We start from the raw sequence: 26,809 nt of genomic DNA, 5'->3' as shown, positions 1-26,809 counted from the left end.
CATGTTTTTAAAACATTTAAAAAAAAATAATGTTATAGAAGAATGATGAAAACTAAATTGGTTAGTTTTCAGAGGTCATTTCAATCAGAGGTTTTAAATAAAACTGGAAAAGAAAGAATTTACACCAAAATCTTGTTGAAAAACCAAAGATACCTTAATTCATGGATGTGATGTTCTAAGACATACAAGGTTTGTTAATTTGGCTGTTCTAGGAAGTCTTAAGGATTAAAAACTATATATGAAGATAATTAAATCCATAAAGATTGTTATAAATAAAACAGATAATTGAGGATGTTGGGTGTACATAGGTTTGGAACTTGCACAGAAAGAAAGTAATTCTTAGTAAACAACAAATCAATGATTAAAAAATATTATAAAAAGTAATTTTTGTACATGTACCATTTTTGTTCAGAATATAATTTATTTGAAATATTTTAGGGATCAATAGCTTATGTTCCACAGCAGGCTTGGATTCAGAATGCAACTTTACAGGACAACATATTGTTTGGTAAACCGATGAATAACTCTGTGTACCGTAATGTGGTTGATAGCTGTGCTCTCAAACAAGATTTTGAGATGCTACCTGCTGGTGACCAGACTGAAATTGGAGAAAAGGTAACAACAATTTATATCCTATATCCATCAGTTTTTTATTAGTATAATTTTCTTGTTAATTGTTTTAAAAAGATTATGAAGTACATACTTGCAATGCATCAATTGCTGAGATTATTAGTCTTTAACAAATGTAAAAAGGATGTTGTGTAACTATATTCTGCAACTGTTAAGTGATCTGTGGAATTATTTTATTAGGTGTAGAGCTCTAGCTATTGTCAGTTGTAAGCATTATAAATTCTGACCTAAATTTAAAATTAAATTAAATTGGGCTATATAAATTTGTGAATTCATTTGTATTTTATTTTATATTAAACTATTTCGTTATATGGATGTTTTATATGTCAACGGACAATATATTTGTTAAAATGTAAAAGTTAAATTAATAGCAGCATGATTCATTTGTTATTAAATTCTTTCTTAAAATAGAATTTTAAGAAACATGACATCATGCTGGAAAAATGTACTAACGTTTTCTATATAAAGAGGGTTACGTTTGTGTGAATAAACTGATCATGAAATTATACAAACCATGAGTTATAAGGAACATAGGTATGAGAATTTTAAATAAAAGGCCATTCAATAAGAAACATTCTTGGATCTACTAGAAAATTTCTTACTTGTCGATTAATTTTTTTAAAGAATATAACTTGTAACATGTTAAAATGGCAAAACTGTGTAAAATTATAATTAAAACTAATCTTGGATTGGCCAATTCTTTAGTGTCATGTATTAGTAAGATATTTTGTTAATTTTTGATGTGTACAAGTAAGTAGTTATGCAATAGCGATTCTATGAACGAACCTAAGTAGACAAAAGTTATGGGACTTTTGAGTCAAATGTGTTTATTATCATTTTCTTTATTTTTATTAGTAATATGTATCATTTATCGCTGTTAGTAACATTTTTTCATGTAATGAGTTTTTGTAAAATTTGTGAGAACAACATATGCAGCATAGTCCTAGTACATTATTTTGCAAATCCCAACTAAAGATAGTACATTTTTTTTTTTTTAATTTAATTTTTATAAAATTATAAATTTTAATTTTTTGTGTGTTATTAAATTTGATATTTTTTATTTACAATTTGGTAAAAGATAACAGATCAGAAGCTTACACAGTTATCCTTACTTCACATCAATATCTCATTATAAAAAAGGGTTAAGTTCCTGTTTTACCCACAACAGAAATAAAACTATTAATTTAATAAAAATGAAGGTGTTATTTGTAGGTATTAGAATATTTTTCTTGGTTCATGCATCTAGCATATTGTTATTAAGTTGATTTTGTTTTTATTAATCTCTGTTTTTTAGGGTATAAATCTGAGTGGAGGTCAGAAACAGAGAGTGAGTTTAGCACGTGCAGTGTATTATGATGCTGAAGTATATTTTCTAGATGATCCACTTAGTGCAGTTGATAGTCATGTAGGCAAGCATATATTTGAAAAAGTTATTGGACCAAATGGTATTCTACGTAATAAGGTAAGGTGGCTTTTGTGTTTTTTTTTTTTTTTTGTATAAAATTGTAATCTTATTCTTTTACATTGTACATATTGTTGACATAACTGTAACAATTATAGACAATTTAAAGTGAAATTCCAAAATTACATACAAAAAAATAACAGTATTGTTTTTTTAGGAATGCAGCTATGCTTTATCCTATCACTCTTTAACTGATAAATCCACAATATCAAGTCGTACAGTATTAATGACAAGAAAATTGTTGATTTTCTTGGGTCTTATTAAACCCATCTTTCAAAAAAGCAGTTTCTTTCTCTATAGAATCATCCATAAGGGAAAATCATTACAATTATTTGAAAAAATATATTTACTGTGGAAAAAATTGAAAGTGGCACATATAAGATTTTACTCCTCCTTTCTTCATTGTTGGCAATCGTACAGCCATAAATATTTAACAGTTTTGGTAAGTATTTATATAATTTATGTTTTTCATGGGGTTTTCATGTTTATTAATGAACTGACTCCTAAAATTTTGTTAAACTGCCGAAGTAAGAGAAAGTTTTTTTCTGTCATATCATATCACCACAATAAGTATTTAATTGATAGAAGTTATATAAAGTGAAAGAAAATTGAAAATCGGGTTAAATGAAAACAAACCCACTTAAATGTTCATTGAATAATCTATTACTTTGTAACCACACGCCCAGGTACTTCACACACCTGGACACAGGTATGATAGTATCTCTGATGTGGACTCTAATGTCCCCAATTCTTCTACCAGTAAAAGCAACTGCAGAGGTCTTATTCGATACAAGAGAGAGACCTCTTTTCCCTAACCAGTCCATTATTTTACTAATGGTGAGAGCTGTAAAGTCCATTATTATACCAATGGCAAAATGGTTTGACGGAGTCGCAAGGTTCCATGGGAGTGGCCCAAGAAATGACCCCTGCAGAACCCACCAAATATGTTTAATAACGCCAGAAACTAGGTCTGGTCCTGGACTCATTTTCAAATGTATTTTCTCAATGGCAATCGTAATTCATGAATCGAAAATCTAGAATTTTTTACAGCCTGCATCTCGTGCCAATCAGCCTCTGGGCCCGGAAATAGTTCTGATACAACTCATAACGCATGTTTACCAGAAAGAGGGCGGGCCATTCATCCAAACTGATCCATTACTAATTTACACGCACCTCCCCACAGGTCAGTGTCCAGGTCTGCAACCAATAGGTCCCATGTCCTAACCTAAGCTGCCTTGATTTCGGTCTTATGTGTATTCCTGCATTCCTCCTAAAGTCAGTTGGCAATCAATCCTACCATTTCACCTAGAGTCTCTCTGCATCCTTCTTCTTGCTGTTATTGTGACAGCCCTCTTTTCGGCTATTACAGCAATCCACCAATATACATGGCACTTGCCAGGTCCATCTCTCGACCCTTCTCTTCTGCGTACTTTGGCTAAGGCTTCAGATAACCCTTCAGTGGTGATAGGGTTATCCCTACCAAACATGTTTGCAGTTCTGTCAGCAACTTCTCCAGCCTCTTGCTCACTTGGCTTCCAACGAGGTATGCGTACGTATCTCATTCTGACGTTATCTACCTTGAATGTAATGGCCCAGTGATCAATGGCCAACTACTCCCATCTTACCATCTAGTCGCTAATCGTGGCTGCTACTCTCTCTGACACTGCAGTCACATCAGCCATCAAGCCCCTTCCTCTTCCAATATATGTAGGTTCAAAACCTGTGTTGATTGCCACAAGACCAACCGAAGCAAACATCATAACCATAATGTAATCTCTGGTAGTTGACAGTCTGCCACCTAACTCATAGCTTTTAGAGTTATAATCTCCGGTGAGGATTAGTAACCTTCCTACAGCTTCTTATATAACCTTCAAGATCTTCTACAAATGCCCGAAGTCTTCCCATCCCAGAATTCTGTGAAATGTAGGCTGATATGAGTACATGGTCTGTAAGTTCAACTGCGACTTATGAATGACTTCTAACTATTCAAGCCTGTGCATAACGACCAGAGATGTTCAAAATAGCTGCATCAGCATAGCAATCTACTTCCAATGCACAAGCAGCCGCCCTCCTTGTGTTCAGCTTCGCAACAAGCAAAAAAATCAATGTCCTCACCTAGGGCCATCTGCCAGATGTGGTCATGTGCCGTAGCACATCGGTTTGCATGTATTTGCATAAGCTTCATGCTCAAGTCTGATTACAGACCCTACTGTCCATCCGATGGCCAACTGTTCCGTATTTTGTGCACTTGGTAGGTTCACTGCAGTTCCTTTTTAAATGACCCAGACCGCCACAATTGTAGGACCTTCCCGTCCTTTTGGGTCTGTTGCATTGAGAGGAGGTATGGCCTCTTTCCCAATATCAAAGCAGTGGGTGTATATATTTCTGTTGAGGTACAGGTTTCCTGGTTTGTGTTACTTACCCGTGATTTCTTATAAGGGCAGTATGTTCTTAGAGGTGTTTGTTCATACTTTAAATAGAAGAAAAACTGAAATTGTAAAATAAAATTAAAAAAATTAATAAATAAAATAAGTTACTTTTTAATTCTTAATTTTCACGTCACTAGTTAAGGAATTATCATTTTCTGTAGCTGTTCTAATTTGGCAACAAATCTGAAAAAGAATTGAAAAGTTACTATTTTTTATTTTTATTTTAAAAGTTTACCATTTTTTATTACTATTTTTATTATTATTATTATTGATGTTTTGCCTGATGTTTTTGTTTTTAAAAGCTAATCATTCAACCGGATAATATTTTCTCTTTTAAACTGAAATATGGTTCTTTAAACTTTATTAATTCTAATGTAAATTAAATTGTTTTAGTTTAATTTCAAATTTATTTTTTTTATATATATTCATTTTATGCAGACCCGTGTGTTGGTAACACACAGTATAACGTACCTCCCTGAAGTGGATCAGATACTTGTTCTTAATGGTGGACAGATAAGCGAGCACGGAACTTATAAGGATTTGTTGGATAAGAAAGGAGCCTTTTCTGAATTCTTAATGCAGTATTTACAGGAAATAGATGAGTCTGATGAAGAACAACCTGGTAAGATATAATGATGGATTTTAATGTTTTCAGTTCAGAACCCTTACAGCCTATTACAGCTAAAATTTCATTATCATAAAAGTATGCATTATGCTTAAGTATATTTAATTACAGATCAGTGGTTAGTTTTATGAGCTAATATTCATCCCTTGATCATAATTTGTTTTTTGCTTCAGACAGTTTGTGTAAAGCACTTTTTCATGAGCTTAATTCTTTTGTTAATATATACTGCGTTCCACTTTGTGTGCTATATGGGACATTAAAACCTAAGTCTAGTCCTGGGTCATCAAGCCTAAGTTTATTTATTTAGTGTGCTTTTATACTTATTTTTGTTAGTTATGGATAATATCAACTAAAATGAAAGTGACCAATCCAGAAAACTACTTATAGTTGGGGGGAGTGAAAAAACTATTTTTTTTAGGTGCAGTAGAAAACATTAAACTGTATTCAATAGATGGTAGAACAGAAAGTTTACCCAGCATACAGCAAGTTTTTAGATTTAATTCATTAAACTTAGGAAGGATTTACATTGGATTTACAAAGTTAGGGTAATGTAAATTATAAATTTATAAAGATATCTGTAAAATTCTGGTATGGTTGGTTGATTTTTTTTTTTTGCTGAATCAAGTTAGTTAAAATTTGGAAAAACTTTTATTTGTAGTTACTACATTTTATGGTACATTTCCATATGAATTATTAAAAAAAAAAAAAAAAAACAGGTTAAGAAAGAGAATATTCAATTATACATTTGTTAAATTGAAATAAAACTTTTTTTGAATATTACCAGAGTAATAAGAAATTGAAATCAATGAAAAAATACATTAAATTTCCACCCAAATAGTGATACAACATATTGAATATTTAATTCTAGTTTAAAAAAAATATATATATACAAATGTACATTAACATAATTACTTTTTGCATGTATGATTTTGTATTGAAAACTTTATTGTTAATCTTATATACAATGTTTAAATTCTATTAAATAAACCACCTTGTACAGAATATTGAGATAAGACATATCGTATCTTAATTTTTCATGAAAGTACTTTTGCGAGATCCTCAGTCATGATTGAAATAATTTCATTATTGCATAATGAAAATACTAAAATAATTAAAATTACATAATTATTTACACAATTGCTGCTGCAGTTTTTATAAAACTGTCTCCCTCAAACACTGTCTATTAGTTTATCAAATTGAAATTTTGTTTTTATTTATAAATGAATTCATTTGCTTCTGCCATATAGGGATTGAGTTATTCCCATCATGTGACTAAAGACCGATGCAACTAAGATTTTATGGTTGTGGAGCCTAAGTACTATAACCGCCCCAGCATAAACTGCTGCTTGCAATTCCTTCAACATGATGGTATCAGTCATTCTCATTCCCATAACTTCATTTACTTTACCAGTTGTTGAATTTGTATTCCAATTAAATTTCAACCGTGGAAGTCTCACGTGCATCATGGGGTCCATTCTATAATTCAGTATACTAGGCTCCATTAATATACTTTCCTCCTCGCTAATTTCCTCATGTACAGGAATTACTTCATTGTGTAAAACTACATCCTCTTCATTACACAGCGTCCCCAGTTCTAATAAAACCTGTTATTTCATTCATCCTCACTTGAGGACACCTTAAAACTAGTCATTAAAGATCTGTATTGGTCGTAGTATTCTGGAGTGATCAAGCTCTGGGAATCTGTTGATCACCATTCTATGCATTTCCTTAATATTTGGGAGATTAATAGTTCCTAATTGGGTTACTACTAAATAACATCGAACAATATTCATCTCATGGGTCCATATTGTTTGGCGCCTCCTGTCTTGTATTGTGAGTAAGGCTGGGTAGTTTCTACAACACTAATGTTAAAAAAATATAGCTCTAGTTCTTATGGTGCCATTCTGTGGGACGACGCCATTCGCTCTATCGTTTCTCACATCAGATGAAACATCATGACTGCTTCCAAAGGATACTTACCCACCATGTACCACTGCCCCGACTATTATTTTTAATTAATCAACTTTGCTCCATCATTAAAAAAATGGGGATACAGGATAAGCTTCTGTGAGCAGACCTCTGACAGCCCACGCACAGCTGCCTGATGCAGTTACAGACACTGACTGGAATGCTATCACTATGAGAACAGACATTTTGTTTCTGTTTTGGTCTGTGAGTGGTAGTTTATTTCCTATCTACCCCCCATATATGTGGAGCATTCCCCAATCCACCACTTCGGGACACTCCTGATAAGTGACAGACAACCCCACACAAGTTATTATTATTTCTGGTTTTTTAAATATTTTATTATTCAACTTTATAAGCCATCAGTGTTTGAGGGTAAACTGGTCTTTTAAAAACTGCAACAGATAGCAGCACTTGTGTAAATTAATATGCAATTCTCATAATTTTAATATTTTTATTTTTTATTATGCAATAACACAGTTATTTTAATCATGACCGAGGATGCAGCATCCTACAAAAGTACTTTCATGAAAAATAAAGGTAAAATAATTAGTCTTTATCTCGATATTCTGTACTAGGTGGTTTGTTTAACAGTATTTAAATATGATTTAACAGTACTTAGTAATAATAAGAATCTTAAAATGATTAATTTCAGTAAAATATTTTTATACGATATACATATATTTATTACGGCTTGCCCTCCTGTCTAGACAGATAAGCACTCTCTGGAGCCCCACTGTGTTCATTCTTTTCGTGATTATGAGAATAATACTGATAAATAACAATTAAAGTGTTCGAATTTACAAATACTTGAAAATGTACACAGACTTTTTACGAGCAAAATTTCATCCCCAAGGGGGTCAGGGTTCTTGATCTATGGCTTAAAACCTTCCCTGGGATAACATAATGTATCCTTAAAGTTTGAAAGCAATCAGTTGGCTGATTCTTGCAGGATGTTGTTGCAAACAGACATAGACAGAACTCGCCACAAAATGTTGGATTTATTTATTTATATATAATTTTTGTTTTAATATTTCTAGCTATAATTAATTATACTCTAATAATTGTTTATTATTAATTTATAATAATTAAGTTATTTAAATATAATTAATAATAAAACTTCCAACCCAGTGCTGTATAAAAAATTATTTTCAAAAAGCATTTTATTACATTAAATATTTATACATTTAAGTATTGCAAACCAAACTTGTTAATTCAATTAATTAATTAACTTAATTCAATTAAAAGTAACTTAATTAGTAAAAAGTAAGTAAAATTAACTTAAGGATTTAAAATTTATTCACAGAATTTCCCCACTCAGAATATTAATTTCACTGTTTTTTTGCTTCATAAAAGTTATGGTTGCTCTGAAATTTGAAAACTTAGTTCCTGTGCTGATCTGGCATTAATATTCTATTGACAGTGATTATTTTATCACGCATTTAATGCATGTTGTGTTCTGTTTTTATGTTATCCACGGAAAATTACATTGTAGTATGTAATAAATGAATGATAGATGTGCAGTTACAACTTAGAAATTATAAGATAGCAGGGAAAGTACCTATTCAAATTAAAAAAAAAAGTTGCAGTAATTTTTTATGTTCTGTTTATGGTTTTCATATTTCCCTTGTTTTCACTTCTTCAAACTATTGCATCTTGAACCGATATTTCTTAAGGATTTCTTTATTCATAGATTTCTATATTTGATACCAACAGATTTCTTTTCTGCATAAAAGCTTCTGGTAAGCTAAAAAGAGTAGATCATTTTTCTTACACACACAAACATTCATGTGTATTGTTATAAAGGCTGTATTTGTTTAACACTGTCACTGGTTAAAATACTGTTAATAATGTGCATGGTGTATTGTTAATAATTCGTTATCAATTTAAACTAAATCTATTGTTTCTATGTTTTAAGTCTTAGAAGAATTAAAACAACATTTGATTGGGAATAATGCAGATGGTAATTTAAAAAGAGGAATGAGTAGACAACGTTCAAGTGAATCAAGTTCAAGCAGTACGTCATTGCAAAGGTATATATTTCACATGCATCTCTTTTACAAAATAATTGGTATTGTTGTTAGATATTATTTAATTTTTTTGTATGTACTTGGTAGATTGATTGATGATATATATAAATTAAAAAATAATTATTTCACCATATTATACACTCTATAATAGTAAAAGTAATAATTTAACCTCTTAATTAGAGTAATAAAACAATGAAGAGCCACTTTTTGATTCTTACATAATATTTAGTCTTGATTTTTACACTGTGCTATAATCAGAAGCAAACATTTTTCTTTTTAATTTGTTTATTCTTTTTAATATGATCATTATTTTGTCTATACTGAGTTTTGTTTAATTATATTAGTTACTTGGTTCATGGTTTGTCAAAACACTATGTAGTTTATAAAAGGTGTTGAAAATGATATCCTCCAACAACTATACAACACTCACACATTTCAATTTGTTTTCAAACAATTTAACCAGATGAAGTTCTAGAATGTCTCATACATATGCCATTTTTAGTTTGTTAATGGGCACAGTCTGTTGTGATACACTGCTTTTCTTACTACCCCCATAGAAAGTAATCTGGGGAGTCAGATTGGGTGATTGTGCAAACCATAAACCTCTTGAAATGGAATGATCCGTTTTTCCAAAGGCATTTCATAAAAAAGTCATTGACCTCTTTAACTGTGTGTGTTTTGGCACCATCTTGTTGGACCAACCATGATTGATTTCTATTTCAACTAACTGGCTGATGAAGTTTGTTAAAACAGCACAATAACAATCACTATTAACTGTGCTTTCAAAAAAGATTGGATCCACAGTACTCTACTCACACTAACTCAGACTCCAATTTTCACTTTGTGCAATGATTATTTGTGAAATTCATGGGGGTTAGTTGTCGACAATGGTTGTGTATTTTGTAAATTAACACAATCTCCCAGGAAGGGGTCACCAGAAAATTAAAAAAATAACATTTTACAATTCGGCATGTGGAATGTTAGAAGTCTAAAAAAAAGGTTGGTAGGTTAGAAAATTTAAAGAAGGAAATGGATAGGTTAAATGTAGATGTAGTAGAAATTAGTGAGGTTCAGTGGAAAGCGGAAACAACTTTTGGTCAGGTGGTTATAGAATAATTAACACAGCTTCAAATAAAGGGCAGGCAGGAATAGGTTTCGTAATGAACAAGGAGATAGGGAAGAGAGTAGAGTATTTTAAAATGCAAAGCAACAGAATCACTGTAATAAGGATAAAATCAAAACCTATGCCGACAGTGACTGTTAATGTCATATGCCTGCAAGTGCCCGTAATAATGATGAGGTAGAGTGTGTCTACAAAGAAATTGACGAAACAATTAAACACATAAAAGGGGATGAAAATTTAATAATTGTTGGAGATTGGAATGCAAGCGTTGGAACAGGCAAGGAAGGGATTGTGGGTGAATACAGGCTGGGCAAAAGGAATGAAAGAGGGGACCAACGTAATTTAGTAATTGCCAACACCCAGTTTATAAATCATAATAGAAGAACATATACAAGAAAAAAGCCAGGTGATATTGCAAGGTATCAGATAGATTATATCATGGTTAAACAAAGACTTATAAAAACTCATAAACTAACTGCAATGCATATCTAGGAGAAGACATTGACAATGACCACAATTTAGTGATAATGAAATATAGATTGGGGTTTAAACACCTGAAGAAAAGGTGTCAGATAAATCGGTGGAATTTGGAGAAGCTTGAGGAAGAGGAGGTAAAGAAGATTTTTGAGGAGGACATTGCAAGAGGTCTGAGTAAAAAAGATAGGTTGAAAATATAGAAAAAGAATGGGAGAATGTTAAAAAGGAACTTAATAAATCAGCAGAAGTGAACTTAGGCGGAACAAAGAGAGCTGGTAGAAAACATTGGATATCAAAGAATATATATTGCAACTGAAGGATGAACAGGAATGCTAATGATGATGATAAAAGGAACTATCGACAATTAAGAAATACTATAAACAAGAATGCAAATTAGCAAAAGAAGAGTGGATTAAAGAAAAGTGTTCAGAAGTGGAAAGAGAAATGATCATTGGTAAAATATATGGAGCATACAAGAAAGTTAAGGAGAATTTTGTGGTACATAAGTTAAAAATATAATAATGTGTTAAATAAAGATGGTACACCGATTTATAATACAGAAGAAAAGGTTGATAGGTGGGTGGAATATATTGAAGAGTTATACAGAGGAAATAAATTAAAAACTGGTGTTATAAAGGAAGAAGAGGAAGTCGAAGAGGATAAAAAGGGAAATATAATACTATTGGCATTAGATAAGGAGCCTTGGAGAGCTGCATCAAATCAGTCAAATGACTGAAGACAAAAAAAAAGATGAAAATCCCTAGCAGACAAATCTGGGAAATTTGGAGGCTCAAACCTTTATGATTGTTCACTTTTCTGTAAAACTTGTGTAAAGATGGCCAGGCCAGGCAAGCACAAGAAGTGTGACATGTCACGCTCCATCATGTTGGAAGAAGCAGTAATTGAGTTTTCACAATCGGTCAGTAGAGCCTGTAATTGTTTGAAAAAAAATTGTAAGGTATATTTCTGAATTGAAAGTTGCATAAAAAAAATATTGTCCCTACAGTATGATTACAGAATAGAGCACGCCATAGACTGATTTTCTCATTTTGAAATGGTTTCTCAACAATTGGGTTACATGTGAACCAACATCTCGTGTTATCCTAGAAAGATTAGCTTAGCTTTATTACTTATAAATACAGCATCATTATTAACAATTTTACTATTTTTAATTCACTATTATCAATTTTATTGAGAAGCCAGTTACAGTAATTAAGGAGTTTTGATGTGTCTGCTTCCTTTAGATGTTGCATCAATCTTACATGACATAATCTTAAAGAATGCAAAATCTTGCAGCACAGTGTCTATTTTACACCACTTTGATAATTTTTGTATAGATTTTTTTTAGACTTGTTGAAATTCTTCATTGAATATTGGCTGCAACCAATAATGAAAGGTAGCCTATTCATTAAAAATGAGTTAGTTGCATTTTCATAATATAATAGTAGCTTATAAGTGTAACAATAATAAGATTAGAAATAAATGTGACAATAATATTAAATGTGCTTATTTAAAATAAAGATTTCTTTTTTCATTACAATTAATTTTATATTTATTTCATTAGATATTTTATTTTTATAGTTTGAATTATTATTACTGTTCTTAAAACTCATTTAATATTCCAATAGGCAGAAGTCAGTGGAGAACAGTATCATTAAATTGAATGCTGATAAACTGATTGAGACAGAAAAAGCTGAAACAGGCAGTGTTAAGTGGTCAGTCTACAAACATTATCTGAATTCAATTGGATTATTCCTTTCAGTTGCTACTATCATACTAAATGTCATCTTCCAAGGTTTTTCGATCGGTTCCAACTTGTGGTTATCAGCATGGTCAAGTGATACTTCCCTCAACAATGCTTCAAATATTGATACTAGTAAAAGAGATTTATATTTGGGTGTTTATGCTGGACTAGGAGTTGGACAAGGTAAATTACACATTAGTTAATGACTAGAATACACTAAATATCATTTTGGCATTACAAATAAAGATTATGTATGTGTGAGTGTGTGCACACACATGCTTGCATGCATGTAAGTTGAATGTTCGTAAGTGAAATTGCTGATGAAAATGCTTTTCTTTACCCATTATAACAGTGAAATGTGTTTTTAACTGATTTTTGTTTGTTGTTATTCTGCTGATGAAGTGCAACACTGTTTGTTAATGTGAACCTCTCTGAAGCTCGTTGTTTTCCTACTTGTGAATGCTTATGATTGGTGTTTTTATTTTCTTAATAATTTTCCCAAATGTTGAAAAGTTCAAGTGTATTATTTAAAAGTTAATTAAATTTTTCCATGATTCTGATCATTCTTTTTTCATATGGCTTTAACCATTGCCATTTTATTTTTCGTAAATTGTTATTAATAATAATTTTTTTCTCTACTTAGTATGGATAGTATAGTACACCACCATTCATTATTTTTCTAAAATAAGAGTAAATTAGTCTACTATGTTGTTTTATACTTTCCCTCCCTGTATTTAAAGCTGTGACAAATGTAAATAACTTAATTGCAAGAAGATAATCATCACTTTTTTAAAAGGGATGATGATGTTTGTTATGTAAAGTCTAGTTTTTAGTAAAAGACTGAAGTTGTTAGTTGTATACCTGTAAGAAAACTGCATTTAAGCTGGCGTGACATATGTAAGTCCAACAGCTTATTTGCCTAGTGAAGAAGGCAATAGTAAACCAGTTCATTATTTTCTTTCCCTAGTAAGCTAGCATACGATGCTAATTAATCTTGTAGATGGCTATGCCAACTTTGAAAATAGTTGTTTCATCTTGGTTGCTTAAAAGCATTTAGTTGTGTCACCTAATGTACAAAAATAATTTATTCAAAATACAATTATCTGCAGTAAACAGTAAAATAGATTCTTTGTTGCATTACTATGTATCATCAATCTATTATAGTATATTAATAAAAAATACTGATAATGCAGTTTTTCATAAAAAAGATTATTCAGATAGTCACCATTTTCCCTTTTTATAGCATAGCCTGGTAAAAGACTGTTAAGTGCTTGATTAGAAGATACAAATTAAGTAATTAGAATTCCAGTTGACGTAATTGATTAGAAAGCATTTATCATATGCTTTCAATTAAAATTCATCTTTCATAATTTGATAACTGTAATTGTGAGGACAAACAAGAATAGAAAAAATTTCTATAAAAAAAATCTATAACAAATAATTGCCGTTTAAGGACGACATAACTAAAAAAAAAAAATGCTCTATTTTTGTATGCTGTGAGTAATTCAATTTTCCCAGAATGCAATTAATAAAATGTTCATTTCCCTATTATCCCTCTTGAAAAGTTTCTATTCATTTTTTATTTTTTTTTAATAAAAAGACTTAAAACCTTCCCTGGGATAACACGAATGTATCCTGAAAAATTTGAAAGCAATCGGTGAGTTGGTTCTCACATGATGCTATTGCAATTGGACAGAATCGCCACAAACTTTTGCATTTATATATCCGGTTTTTTTTTTTATAAATAATTTCCAAAGCTGATTTTTCATTAATATGTGTGAAATCTGAGTGCAATTTTTTCTTTTTTAAAGTCACGTATTTTCAATTATTTATTTTTAGCTTCTTGAATAGATTGTTAGAATTTATTGTTAGTAATGAATGTTTTTCTGTTAAGCTAATATCAGTTATTATATTCCAGAGTTAATGATTAAAAATTATATCATTAATTCCCAATTTGTGTAATTAATATATTAACTAGTTAAAACACAATAATAACTAATATAATTATTAATTAGTTATTATATTTGTCTTGGACATTAATGTTATTCACACTGTTCCTACTTACACTGAAAAATATATGTTCAAAACAAATTTTACAAAGACCTATAACTCATATATTTTCCTTTATTAGTAACTAAAATCAAACTTATTCACTATAATATTTACCCCAACATTTGTAAAATATATAACATAAACTCGTATAACATGAGGTATTAATATTTTTCGTTAACAAATTATTTCCAAATCGAGAACAATCATGAACTAGCATAACATGATAGAAATTTAAACTCTATTGGATTTTTGTTTATATTCTTGCAAGTTATTTAATGGAGTAATCACATCTGAAATTTGATCTTTTCATATGCCATAGTTATGAAGACCATGCTTTTCCCTTGATGTGTACAGGATGCCTACTATCATATTCTAATTGTCAGTTAACTGTTTGGCTCAAGATCCAGTATTCTGGTTATTAATTATTCTATTGTAGTTTAACTTGGATTTCTAAAAAAAATAATTATACTTATGTAAAGAAATAGTGATGTGAGCATTCTGTCCAATTATTTTGAATTTGATATTGTAATGTAAATGAAATTCAAGAGAATTATGTCTGTACAAGACTTTGAGCCATAAGTTCGGTGCTTCCATCAAACAGATATAGTAAGTACATTCTATTATATTACAAGATGAGAAATGAAATAAAATTGTAACAATCAGAAGCTATGTTGAATGAACTGGCTTTTCAAACGCCAAATGTTATCTGTGCAGTTCTCTAATTATTATAGTTACAAGGCCACACAATTCACATTTTATCAATAATGAATGCAAAAATTTATTACTTGGAATTAAATGGTTAGTTGTTTGCTGCAGATTTATTATATGAAATGGTAACCTTTCTATCAAGTAGATGATGGAAATGACATAATATTCACTGTTGTCATACGTCGTTAAAAGTTAAAATGCTTTGAACGGATCCGTACGAGATGTTAAGGTCTTCCGATAGCTCTCGAATAGTCATTCGCTTGTTTGAACGAACCATTGTTTCCACTTTTTGCATATTTTCAACTGTTTTTGAGGTTACTGGACGTCCCGCACGCTGCTCGTCTTCAACAGACTCATTTCCGTTTTTAAATCGATCATACCACTTGTGCACAGTCTTCAAAGTTACCACATTTTCGCCGTACACCGATTCTAACATTTCGTGAGCTTCTTTGGCACTCTTTTGTAACTTAAAACAAAACTTAATGTTAATGCGTTGTTCAAAATCCATGTTGCGCGATAGACACAACCTCACTCTAGCGGCTCTGGCAGCTGACTGGCAAGCTCAAATGTGTTACAACTTGTCTCAGTTGATCACGCTATTGGACAAATTACAGCATATGGATGTAACATCAGCAGTTGCCACTATAAAAATTCATTCACCGTATTTTTTTATCACACCTCGTGTATATATATATATATATATATATAAAACAAGTAGTAAACCAAAATATATTATTAAAATGAGTTAAAGACATTTACCAAAATATAGCTATTTCAAGAAATATTCTCATCCTTAACATGAATAATTGTTAAAAAAGCACACACACACACACAAATTAAAAGCATTACTATGTTCCACTGTGGCTGATAATATGTTATATGGTATTATTATCTTAATCTAAAATATGATGCTTGTTGTTTACCTTCTGTGAATGGCATCTGAAATGTCCCTCTTCAGCATCCAGTGGTAATCAGCAAGCATTCTTGCACTCCACTGTTCTTACTCTTTTTCATTACCATGAAATCTTGGTTGAAACACTCCCCATGATGTCACTGATGATACCAACGTTGTTAGGGAAGAAGTCTTGGTGGGAGTCGAAGAAATAAATTTTGAGAGAAAATGTTACACCCCATTTTTTTTTATATTAGTATAACAATTTTTATTTTTTTTTTATATGAGTTCACCCACAATCTTACATTAATTTTGGGGATCTATGAGTACTAAAAAAATGTTCATGATACTTTTGACTGATTTTTCAACTTGACTTACCCTTCTCTTCAAATTTTACATCTTTAATCTAAGTTCTTATTTTGAGGCTAGCATTAATTCCTTTCTTGAATTTAGATGTAATCGAGCACCATTTTTTTTTTTCACCTTAAAGTTTTTGAAAGTTGCTAATTTTATATAAAATGGAGATGGAGAAGCAAAGTTAATTAGTGAGGGGGTGAACAACATTTGTCTGTACAGATGTAAACAATTCAACCCACCGAGTTGGTCTAGTGGTGAACGCGTCTTCCCAAATCAGCTGATTTGGAAGTCGAGAGTTCCACCGTTCAAGTCCTAGTAAAGCCAGTTATTTTTACCCGGATTTGAATACTAGATCGTGGATACCGGTGTTCTTTGGTGGTTGGGTTTCAATTAACCCCACATCTCAGGAATGGTCGAACTGAGAATGTACAAGACTACACTTCATTTACACTCACACATATCATCGTCATTCATCCTCTGAAGTATTATCTGAATGGTAATTACCGGAGGCTAAACAGGAAAAAGAAAGGAAAAGATGTAACCAATTCAAGCTGTGACCATTCCTTGATGAAATTATCTTTCTTGTCTCTCCTGTTGCAGGCGTACAAGAAACAATAAAATGTACTCTAACTGAGCTATAAACCATTAACAATGCAGTGACTTTTAGATCTGGACTTATAGTCAAACAGTAATTTTCATACTGAATTTTTACCAACAGGATTTAACATTTTAATATGTTTCCTTCATATTAGTTGCATAAGCTGGCAAAGGAAATTCTTTCCCATTTTACAAAAGGGTAGCCTTCAAATTAGTTTTTAAAGAAACGTTGAACCATTTTCTTCAGAATAAAAATTTTCAAACATTTCCTGGTGGTTACAGAAATATGCTTTAGTGTAATTCTGAAGGAAATTTCAGCCTAGAACTCAAAATTTTTCACTGTGTTTTGGCAATTTTAAATCCTGGAAAGTCATTTAATTTACCTTGAGTTATCAGATGAGGTCCACAGGAAGAGGTGCTTAGTTCAGAAGTAGGATTACCTTGCCCTGCATTTTGATCTTTGGTAGCTGTTTCATCTCCCAATTTATCTTTTTCATTTAGATGTGTTTGAGGATGTGGTGCAGGTAAGTCCTCATTGTAAGTTAATGGCCTCACAGCAGATGGCTGATTTGGATACTTTAATATATGTTTGGATTCGCTACTTATTCCTTTTATTTTTGTACTACAGAAGTAATAGTCCAGTGAATGATTTCAGGGTTTATAACTTACCCAGAGTATGACAAAGCACCTGTGTCAATATATGAGGTTAGTTCAGAAAATAACCAAACTTTTTTTATTCTTTATTATTAATTTTATAGATTATTGGCCCTTGTCCCCTTCAAACTACAAAGTACAGGGACAGTTTTCCCAACAGTGTTTCCACTTTCCGAAGTGATCCTGGATAGCTTCATTTGAAGTGGCCTTTAAGGTTTGTAACGTTTGCTTTAATGCATCAATAGCCTCAAAATGGTATTCTTTCATCATTGATTTTAATTTCAAAAATAAGAAAAAATCACGAGGAGCCAGGTTTGGTGAGTAGGAAGGTTTGGTGAGGGAGAACAGTCATCTGATTTTTGGCAAAACACTAACGAATTGACAAAGCTAAGTGAGCGAGTGCATAGTCATAGTGAAGGAATCATGAGTTGTCTTGCCACAACTCTGGTCTCTTTTTACGGAATTTTTCACATAACTGTTACAAAATGCCTTGATAGTATGCTTGGTTCACTGTTTCATCTTGAGGCAAGAATTTAAAATGCACAATTCCATAAAAATAAAAAAAAACAGAGAGCATCACTTTGACATTGGATCGAGACATGTGCTTTCTTGGGGCATGGAGATCCTTTGTCAGTTCATTGTCATGACTGAACTTTTATCTTGGTGTCATACCACAAACCCAACTTTCATTTCCCTTTATGATCCTTTGCATGAATGTTTCATCGTCATTGGCTTGTTCAAGAAATTGCCGACAAACGTCCACTTGATGTTTTTTCTGCTGCTCGATCATCAAACGAAGAAACTTTGCTGCAACTGGATGCATGTTCAATTTTACAGTCAAAATGTCATGGCATGAACCAATCGAGACCTCTTCTGCAAGTTTTCTGGCAGTCAAATGGCAATTTGCACACACTAGATTGTTGATTTTCTGAACGTCATTGCCATCAGTTGAAGTTTACCCTTGGTCAAGGGTCATCTTCAATTGACTGACTACCACTTTTAAATTGTGAAAACCGTTTGTAACATTGCGTACAACCTAAAACATTATCTATGTAAGCTTGTTCCAAAAGTTGAAACATTTCTGTGAAAGTATTACCCAGTTTCACGCAAAATTTTATGTTGTATCATTGCTCCTGAAAATTGCACATTACAAAAGTCGCTACTAACACTTAACAAATTGCACTCAAATAACAGTAACATGAAAATTAAACAAAATATCAACAATCCAAGAACATGTGGTTACAGAGGAAGGTATGCGGAACACAATACTGCCAATTGCATGTCACCATAAATATCTCCATTGGGGTGTAATTAAAAATATTCGGTTATTTTCTGAACAAACCTCGTATCATGATGTTCATACAGATGAAACAGCAGACATGGGGGCCTAATTTTTATCTTGATCCCCATTTTACAGCCAAAATATAAATCATACATTTTTTTTAGCTTGTGGACTCAAACTTTCTCATATTTTTAAATGTCAAATCCCCATACATATGCATATAACAGGTTTCCCGGATGATTTACTCCCTTCCTTGGTATATATATTCTCTATCTAACAACATGTGTTACACAGTTGTAAATCATTAAAAAAAAAATAATGATACTGTATTAGGTTCTTACATAATGAATGCACACCAATCGTGTATATATTGATGTACTCGTGCTCGGCACCTCAGTCAGCGTCCAGCCGTGACAATGGGAACATCTCCGCACTGCCCGTTTTTTATTTACAAATTTGAAATGTGTGCTGCAATCGAAAATCCTGCCAGTTGTGAGGTGCAGTCTGTGATTCGTTTTTTGTTGGCAAAAAACTTAAAACCAATAGAAATTCATCGGGAACTGTGTGAAGTGTACGGGAACAACATAATGAGTGAAACTTCTATCAGGAAGTGGTGCATTCAGTTTAAAAATGGCCGAACAAATGTTCACGATAAAGAAAAGAGTGGACGTCCGAGCATTGTGACTGACGATCTGGTCTCCAAAGTTGACGAAAAGATTTGTGAAAACCGCCGTTTCACAATAACTGAGCTTTCTCTATGTTTCCCACAAGTTTCACAGACTTTATTGTTTGAAATTGTTTCACAGAAGCTAGGCTTCCACAAATTTTGTGCAAGATGGGTGCGTCACTGAGTGGTTGAGATCACAGGCGGCAGAATTCTATGACACAGGAATTTCAAAGCTTGTCCACTGCTATGATAAGTTCCTGAATTTGTATGGTGATTATGTTGAAAAGTAGTATTTTACTCCCTCTTTCACACGTATATAATAAAAAGTTTTTCTTGTACTTGGTTTTTTAAAATTTCAAAACGTTCCTTACTTTCTGAATAGCCCTCGTATTTAGGAAACATCATACCTGCAAAGGATAGCCTGTGCACAGGTACAGTTAATAAAACTTAATATATATATATATATATATACTTATATTTAAATTCTATTAAATAAACCACTTAGTATAGAATATTGAAATAAGACTTATCGTACCCTAATTTTTCATGAAAGTACATTTACAGGATCTCACATCCTCATTTATGATTGAAATAATTCATTATTGTATAATAAAAATTGAAAAATAAAAATACTGAAATAATAAAAAATTTATATTGATTTTATTATGTGACAGTTCCTATCTGTTGCAGTTTTTAGTAGACTGGCTAATGGTTTAAAAACACTGGCTGATGGTTTATCAAATGGAAATTTCATTTGTATTTATATGTACAGTATTTTTCTAATATATTTAATTTTATGCCATTTTTATTAATTTCTAATATTTATAAAGTTGTGTTAATATCAGAAATAAAATATTTTTTGCTTATTAGATAAGAAAAATTAGATATGCTTTTTTTATGCTTATTAAATATGGTCTGCCATATTAGATAAACCTAATTTATAATTTTTTTAATTTCTATAATGTTCAAGAAATCTAGTTTTAAAGGATCTAAATTTGTTTTTCCTATATGAATACCATCACAATTATTACATTTTAATTTTATAAATTCCACACAGATTGCTTGTTTTATTATTATTGTTGTTTTTTAAGTATTTTATTATAATGGTTATTAGGTTTGTATGCTGGTTTAAATATTTCTTTTTGTAAGTTTTAGTAATGTTTTTCACTGATATTATTAGCATATATTTTTAACTCTTTGTGTCTTACTGTATATTGGTTGTAAGATATTTATTTTGTTATTATATTTTGATAGTTGTTATTTTTATAAATATGGCAACCATCTAATAAACAATAAACTTTCAGTTTCTGATATTAACACAAATTTAGAAATAATAAAAATTAATAAAGCTGTTATAAAATTAAATATATTAGAAAAATATTATGTAAATATCAACAAAATTTCAATTTGATAAACCATCAGACATGTTTGAGGGAGACGGTCTTATAAAAATTGCAACAGATAGCAGCACTCCTATAAATTAATACACCATTTTCATTATTTTAGTATTTTTATTTTAAAATTTTTGTTACTCAGTAACAAAATTATTTCAATCATGGTTGAAGATGCAGGATCTCATAAAGTAATGTTGCAATATATATATTTTGCATGTGTAATTAAAATATAATAACTGTTCGTGTAAGAATATATATATTGACAAAGCCAGTCTGACTGATATTTTATACTTCAACATAGTTTTTAAATTTGTGCATGCATATGTGTTTATATCTGTTTACATAGTATAATAGAAATATTTCTAAAAAAAAATTTATTTGTAAAGTGTTCTTACCTCTTTATTTGTTTTTTGTTAGTAATAATTGTTATAATATGTATTTATTAATATATAAATATATTGATGAATCACAAAATACAGTAATGGAGCGAAACTAATTTTTTTAATTGATACTTTTTGATTCCTTAAATTTTTTCGGTTTTATTAATTTTTTTAATATTATAATTTTGATTGTAGACTGAGAATATTTTGTTATTAGACTGTGTTTAATACACTTTTTCATTCTTTCTATTCTATGCTGATCTCTTAGCCTCAGATACTTCTTACATTCTAATTATTACATTCAAATTATTTGTTAAATATATTTTAATATTTATTTTTCTTTGCTGGTTTTACCCTCTACATGTCTTTCTACAATCAAATTCACTGACCTTACTGCTTTGAACTAGAATGTCCATTGCCAGACCTTCTACAGTGTAGCACATAATTAAGGAATGAGTAAAGATAATTCTAGGATAAAAAGGCACTTATTCATTTAATTTATTTAGATTTATTACTATTTGTGATAGTTTATTTATTAATTATCAATAAAATTTAATAGTTATTAAATTAAAATGTGTGTGTATATATATATAATTTTTTTGTACAAGTAATTGCTGTAAGTTACAATTCTGTTTTATTTTACATATTTGGTTTTTGATTTCAAATTTATTTTTTGTGTAATTTTTTATTATAAAAAATTTCAATTTTATAGAAACAGGTATATGGTGTGCCAGGAATGATAATCACAAGTTTACTTGTTAGTTTTACCTCCATCTTTATGTTGTATTTTACTGATGACAATAATTTAAATGTCTTAATTTTTCAAATGTTTATGACTGTTTAATTTTTTTTTCTTTTTTTTTTAATTGTTCAAATTGTATTCTAATAGCTGTTGCATTATTGGGAAGTGTTGTTATTTTGGCGTATGGAACATTAACTGCTGCATCAACAATGCATAAATATATGTTAACGAGTACACTCCATGCACCTCTTTCTGTATTCGATATGACACCAATTGGACGTTTTCTCAACCGTTTCAGCAGAGATGTAGATACTTTAGATAATCTTTTACCAGTCTCTATAAGATCTATGCTCAGTAATTTGTTTATGGTAATCTTCTTTTTTTCTTCTCTGTGACTGTCATCTATTATCAACTTGCACATGGCTCGTTATTATTGGGGTTTTATTTGTAATTATTGTATTGTTTATGATTACATGGGATATTTTAACAAATTTCATTCTCCTCTTGGTCAGTTATTCAGCTTTTATATTTTCTTACAATTAATTTTATTGTGCTATGAATAATTTTAATGGTGTCAATTATCATTTAGAAATTATAGCAGTAACTGCTTCCAACCATATATGTTAACAGACTACATTTTGTTGAATGGTTTTACATTTTTGATTCCATTAATCTGACTCATTTTTAGAGCTCGTGTCAAATTACCATAATACTATTGAATGCTATACCATACGATAATGGTATGATTTACTATATAAAGCTATTGTGATGAGGGAACTGACTGGTGGTCCATACCATATAGTGTAAATTATACTATTTAATAAATCATACCATTGTTATGTAGTTTTTGGTGAATAAAGAATATTTTATACTACATACATAAGCATTGAGGCTATTTTTATTATTACAATTTATTTACTTTTTTTTAATTTGTTTCTGCTCTGAACTTTTTATCACAAAATATTTGTTACATTCTCTGTTATTTGCTTGTACTATTACTCTTTAATGTGTGTGTAATTTTCCGTCTAATACATTCATTCTTAACGTGGGTGATAACAGCCCCTTGTGGGCGCTGGAGGCCTTCGGGGTGGGGGGGGGCAGTAGAAGACCCACAGAAAATTGGGAACATTCAGGCAGTTTAGGAAGGTGATGGCTGATTTAAAAAAAGGGCAAAAATTATGTTTTCCTGATATTTCAAACTAAAATGTAAAGTAAAATGTAAGTTTCAACTCAGAAATAGGATATGCTACATTTAAAAACAATAATTGCAGTTGGTGTTTTTAAGAGCGCATCTTAAAAACAGCAATTGCAATTATTATTTTTAACAGATGGTAAGTTTAAAAATTTTGGGGACACTAGATCATTTTTGATATTTTTTTAAAAGTGGGTAGTGAGTGAAAAAGTTTGAGAATCTATGTTCTAGTACTATATTACTCAGATGCTGTTAGACATAGACCACCATCCAGTTCTCTCTCATAAAACTTCTCAATTTAAACTTAAACTCAAATTTATTAATATTATCCAGTATCATCACACTTCTATATTTTCTTAGTTTTTTACTTGTTACTTTACTTTCCTATTTGTTATCCTTTATTGCTATTATTCCGCTCATTTTTTTTTATTATTGTTGTAATTCTTAGATTTTTAGATGATATTATGTTTATTAAGAACGTCCATATTACGTTTCATTTTGTTTTAATTTAATTTATTTATTTTTTATTAAAAGCAAAAACTGTTGCTTAAATTTATCTACATACATTGGATTCAGTTTTTTATTTTGTTTTTACACAAGTTATAAAATAAAAAGTTTTTTCTGTTGAATCTTTCTTAATTTTATTTTTTATTTATAGTAGAATACTACTAATTTTAAAAATGGTAAAATTTTAAAGGGTATAAACTAAATTACTAAAATCTTCTGTAAATCTAAAACAGTATTTTTGTATTTTAAATGCACGTAGTGTTGAATGAGAAAAGTTTATCTGCCAAGATTGGTGAAAATAAATACTGCATTTTTTTTTTACCACAGTTGTATAAAATATTTGTTTTTATTTAGTTTGATAATTATATACATTTCATATATTTTAACCTATAGTAGTCTCTTTCTCAACCGAACTTTCTATTAACTGACTTTTTTTTCTAGAGGGTATTTTTTTTGTATTTTTGTGTAAATAAAGACTGTAACATAATTAGGTACTCTATACATGTATGTAATATTTTATCCAAAACAAAATATGAGTATTTATGATAATAGCACTGCATAATTAATTATGATGCGTAGTATACAAATTCAAGCATTTAGATAAAGAAATTTAACCAGAATAGACATTATTATTTATCCTAAGAAATTAGTCATGTCCTGTACCCCTGTTAATGTAAACATTGCGTATATTATACCACAACTGTAATAAGCAACCTCCATATTTTCAGTTAGTTTTCTTATAGACATTGTGAGATTCAGTTCAGTTGTGCGCATTCAGTTTACGTATTATCAAGATTGAAACATTTTCTTTGTTTATTTCATTGTAGTAATTTACAGTGTACTGTACTTAATGCATTTTTGTGTGCACTTAATTTAAATCGAATTATGTATTGTGACAAATAAGTGTGGGTAATAAAAGGAAACTTATCATAGTTTTGTTGAAGAAAAAATTACAAACTTTGGAATAAGTAGAAAAAGGGGAGTCTATTAAAAAAATTGCCCTTGATTTTGAGGTGGAGAAACTGCAGTAAAGGATTGAAATAAAAATAAAATGAACATAAAGGCTTTTTGTTCCAATGTATCAAGTGAAACTCCTGCTTCATCAGGTTGCTCTACGCTGAAAAAACTGAACCTAGAAACTTTGGATAATGTGTTATAGTTTGTTCAACAAAGACATAAAAACGTGCTTTTGAGTGGCCCAATAAATCCAACAATATGCTTTAAATTTAAATCAGTTGTATAATAGTGACTGAAATTTTATTGCTAGCTAAGGATGGTTTACAGAGAAAAAAAACAACATGGTGTTCATGTTTTATCAATTTGTGGAGAAAAGTTATCAGCTGTTATTAATTTTTCTAATGGTTAATAAATATTATAATTTATGAAAACTTGGTAGCTGATCAGATTTATAATATAAATGAAACAGATCTAAAGCATAATAGAATGCTTCCGCATAAGATGTTTGCTTGATAAGCAAAACTAAATGCACCAGATCATAAATTGTCTAAAGACAAAATTACTGCTGCAGTTCACTCAAATGCTTCAGGATCACATAAATTACCACTTTCTGTCGTTGGAAAATTTGCAAAACCTAGTGCTTTGAAAAATATAAATCCATCATTTATTATCATGCACAGACATCTGCTTGGATGGCTTCCTTTCTATCTCAAGTCTGGTTTGATAGTGAATTTGTTCCAAAAGTGAAAATATTTCTAAAACTAAAAAATCTTCCAGAAAAGGCCATTCTTCTATTAGACAAATCGCCTAGTCATCCATCATGTGATCTCGAACACAATTAAATAAAAGCCAGATTTCTGCCAGCAAGTGTTACAAGTTTAATACAACCGATGGGTGTTATAGCCTCAATGAAAAGACTATACAAAATTGAAGTTCAATTTTAGAATAGTCTGACAACAGTAATTTTGATATAAATACAAGCTATTAAACAAATAACATCAAGGAGGTTATTTACATTTTAGCAAGCATATGGAATGAAATATTTGAAACCACACTGAAAAGATGTTGATGAAAAATTTGGCCTTCAATAGTTACACATGTTACACCCAGCACTGAGGAAGGCGAACTCTGTCATTAGTGCGGCAAATACAAGTGTGCGAAGCTGCTAATGAACAAGATGTAATTGAGTGGTTAAATGAAGATGAAAATGTGGAGAAAGCTTTTAATGATGATGAAATTACTATTGCTGCAGTGGTGAATATTGAAGAACAAAATGAAAGTGAGAATGACTCCATTGATGATTAAGAACAAAAATTTCTCATGCACAATGTAATGATGTGATATGTTGAACATCAGCCAGTTTTAACTCCAGTTGATGTTCTGAATCTGAAAAGATGGTGGGATTATGCAGCTTAAAAATGCAAGAGTAACATGAAACAAAAGAAGATGGTAGATTTTTTTCATAGCTAACAAGGTTTTGAACAAGGTTTTTTACTCTACATACACACGCTACTTTATTTAGTTTTACAGGACTGCATAATGTAAAATACATTTATTTATGAAATTTTATTTTGTTTAACCTATCAATAAGGGAAAAGCGAAATTCAAGTACATAAGTCATTCATATATACAGTACCATTACATGTAATTTTATTAGATATGAAAGTAGTATAGCTTATAATTTTATATCTAATCTTAGAATATGTGCTTAATTTCGTGATCAATATTTTGTTATATCGTAAATATAGTACTTATAATCAATTATTAGTTCCATGGAGTTGTAGATGAGCTACTGTTTCAGATAACTGAAAAGTTTGTTTATTAACTGACCTTTTGGTTATCTGACCACAACTCAGTCCCATTCAAGTCGCTTAAGAAAGAGACCACTTTATATTAATATTTCATAACATCCTAACCTCAAATTAATTCACTAGTACTGTTTT

General features: G+C 30.6%; 1 protein-coding gene across 4 annotated transcripts in view; it reads left to right on the top strand.

The window, feature by feature from the left end:
- Window positions 1-26,809, top strand: part of MRP (Multidrug-Resistance like Protein 1) — a 174,908-nt gene that overhangs the window by 61,972 nt on the left and 86,127 nt on the right. For 3 of the 4 annotated variants that reach the window (XM_075368697.1, XM_075368695.1, XM_075368694.1), the window contains exons 15-19: window positions 439-615; window positions 1,925-2,092; window positions 4,960-5,143; window positions 9,030-9,144; window positions 12,370-12,668. In XM_075368697.1, the coding sequence (XP_075224812.1) occupies window positions 439-615; window positions 1,925-2,092; window positions 4,960-5,143; window positions 9,030-9,144; window positions 12,370-12,668 (943 nt within the window). Of the gene's footprint in view, window positions 1-438; window positions 616-1,924; window positions 2,093-4,959; window positions 5,144-9,029; window positions 9,145-12,369; window positions 12,669-22,357; window positions 22,579-26,809 lie in introns of all 4 variants that reach the window. The other variant, XM_075368696.1, reaches the window with a different exon arrangement.

Source organism: Lycorma delicatula, chromosome 6 (assembly GCF_047948215.1).
Source record: "Lycorma delicatula isolate Av1 chromosome 6, ASM4794821v1, whole genome shotgun sequence".
NCBI classification, from domain to species: domain Eukaryota; kingdom Metazoa; phylum Arthropoda; class Insecta; order Hemiptera; family Fulgoridae; genus Lycorma; species Lycorma delicatula.
Note: the sequence above shows the minus strand (reverse complement) of the source record. Positions and strands in the feature narration are given on the sequence as shown.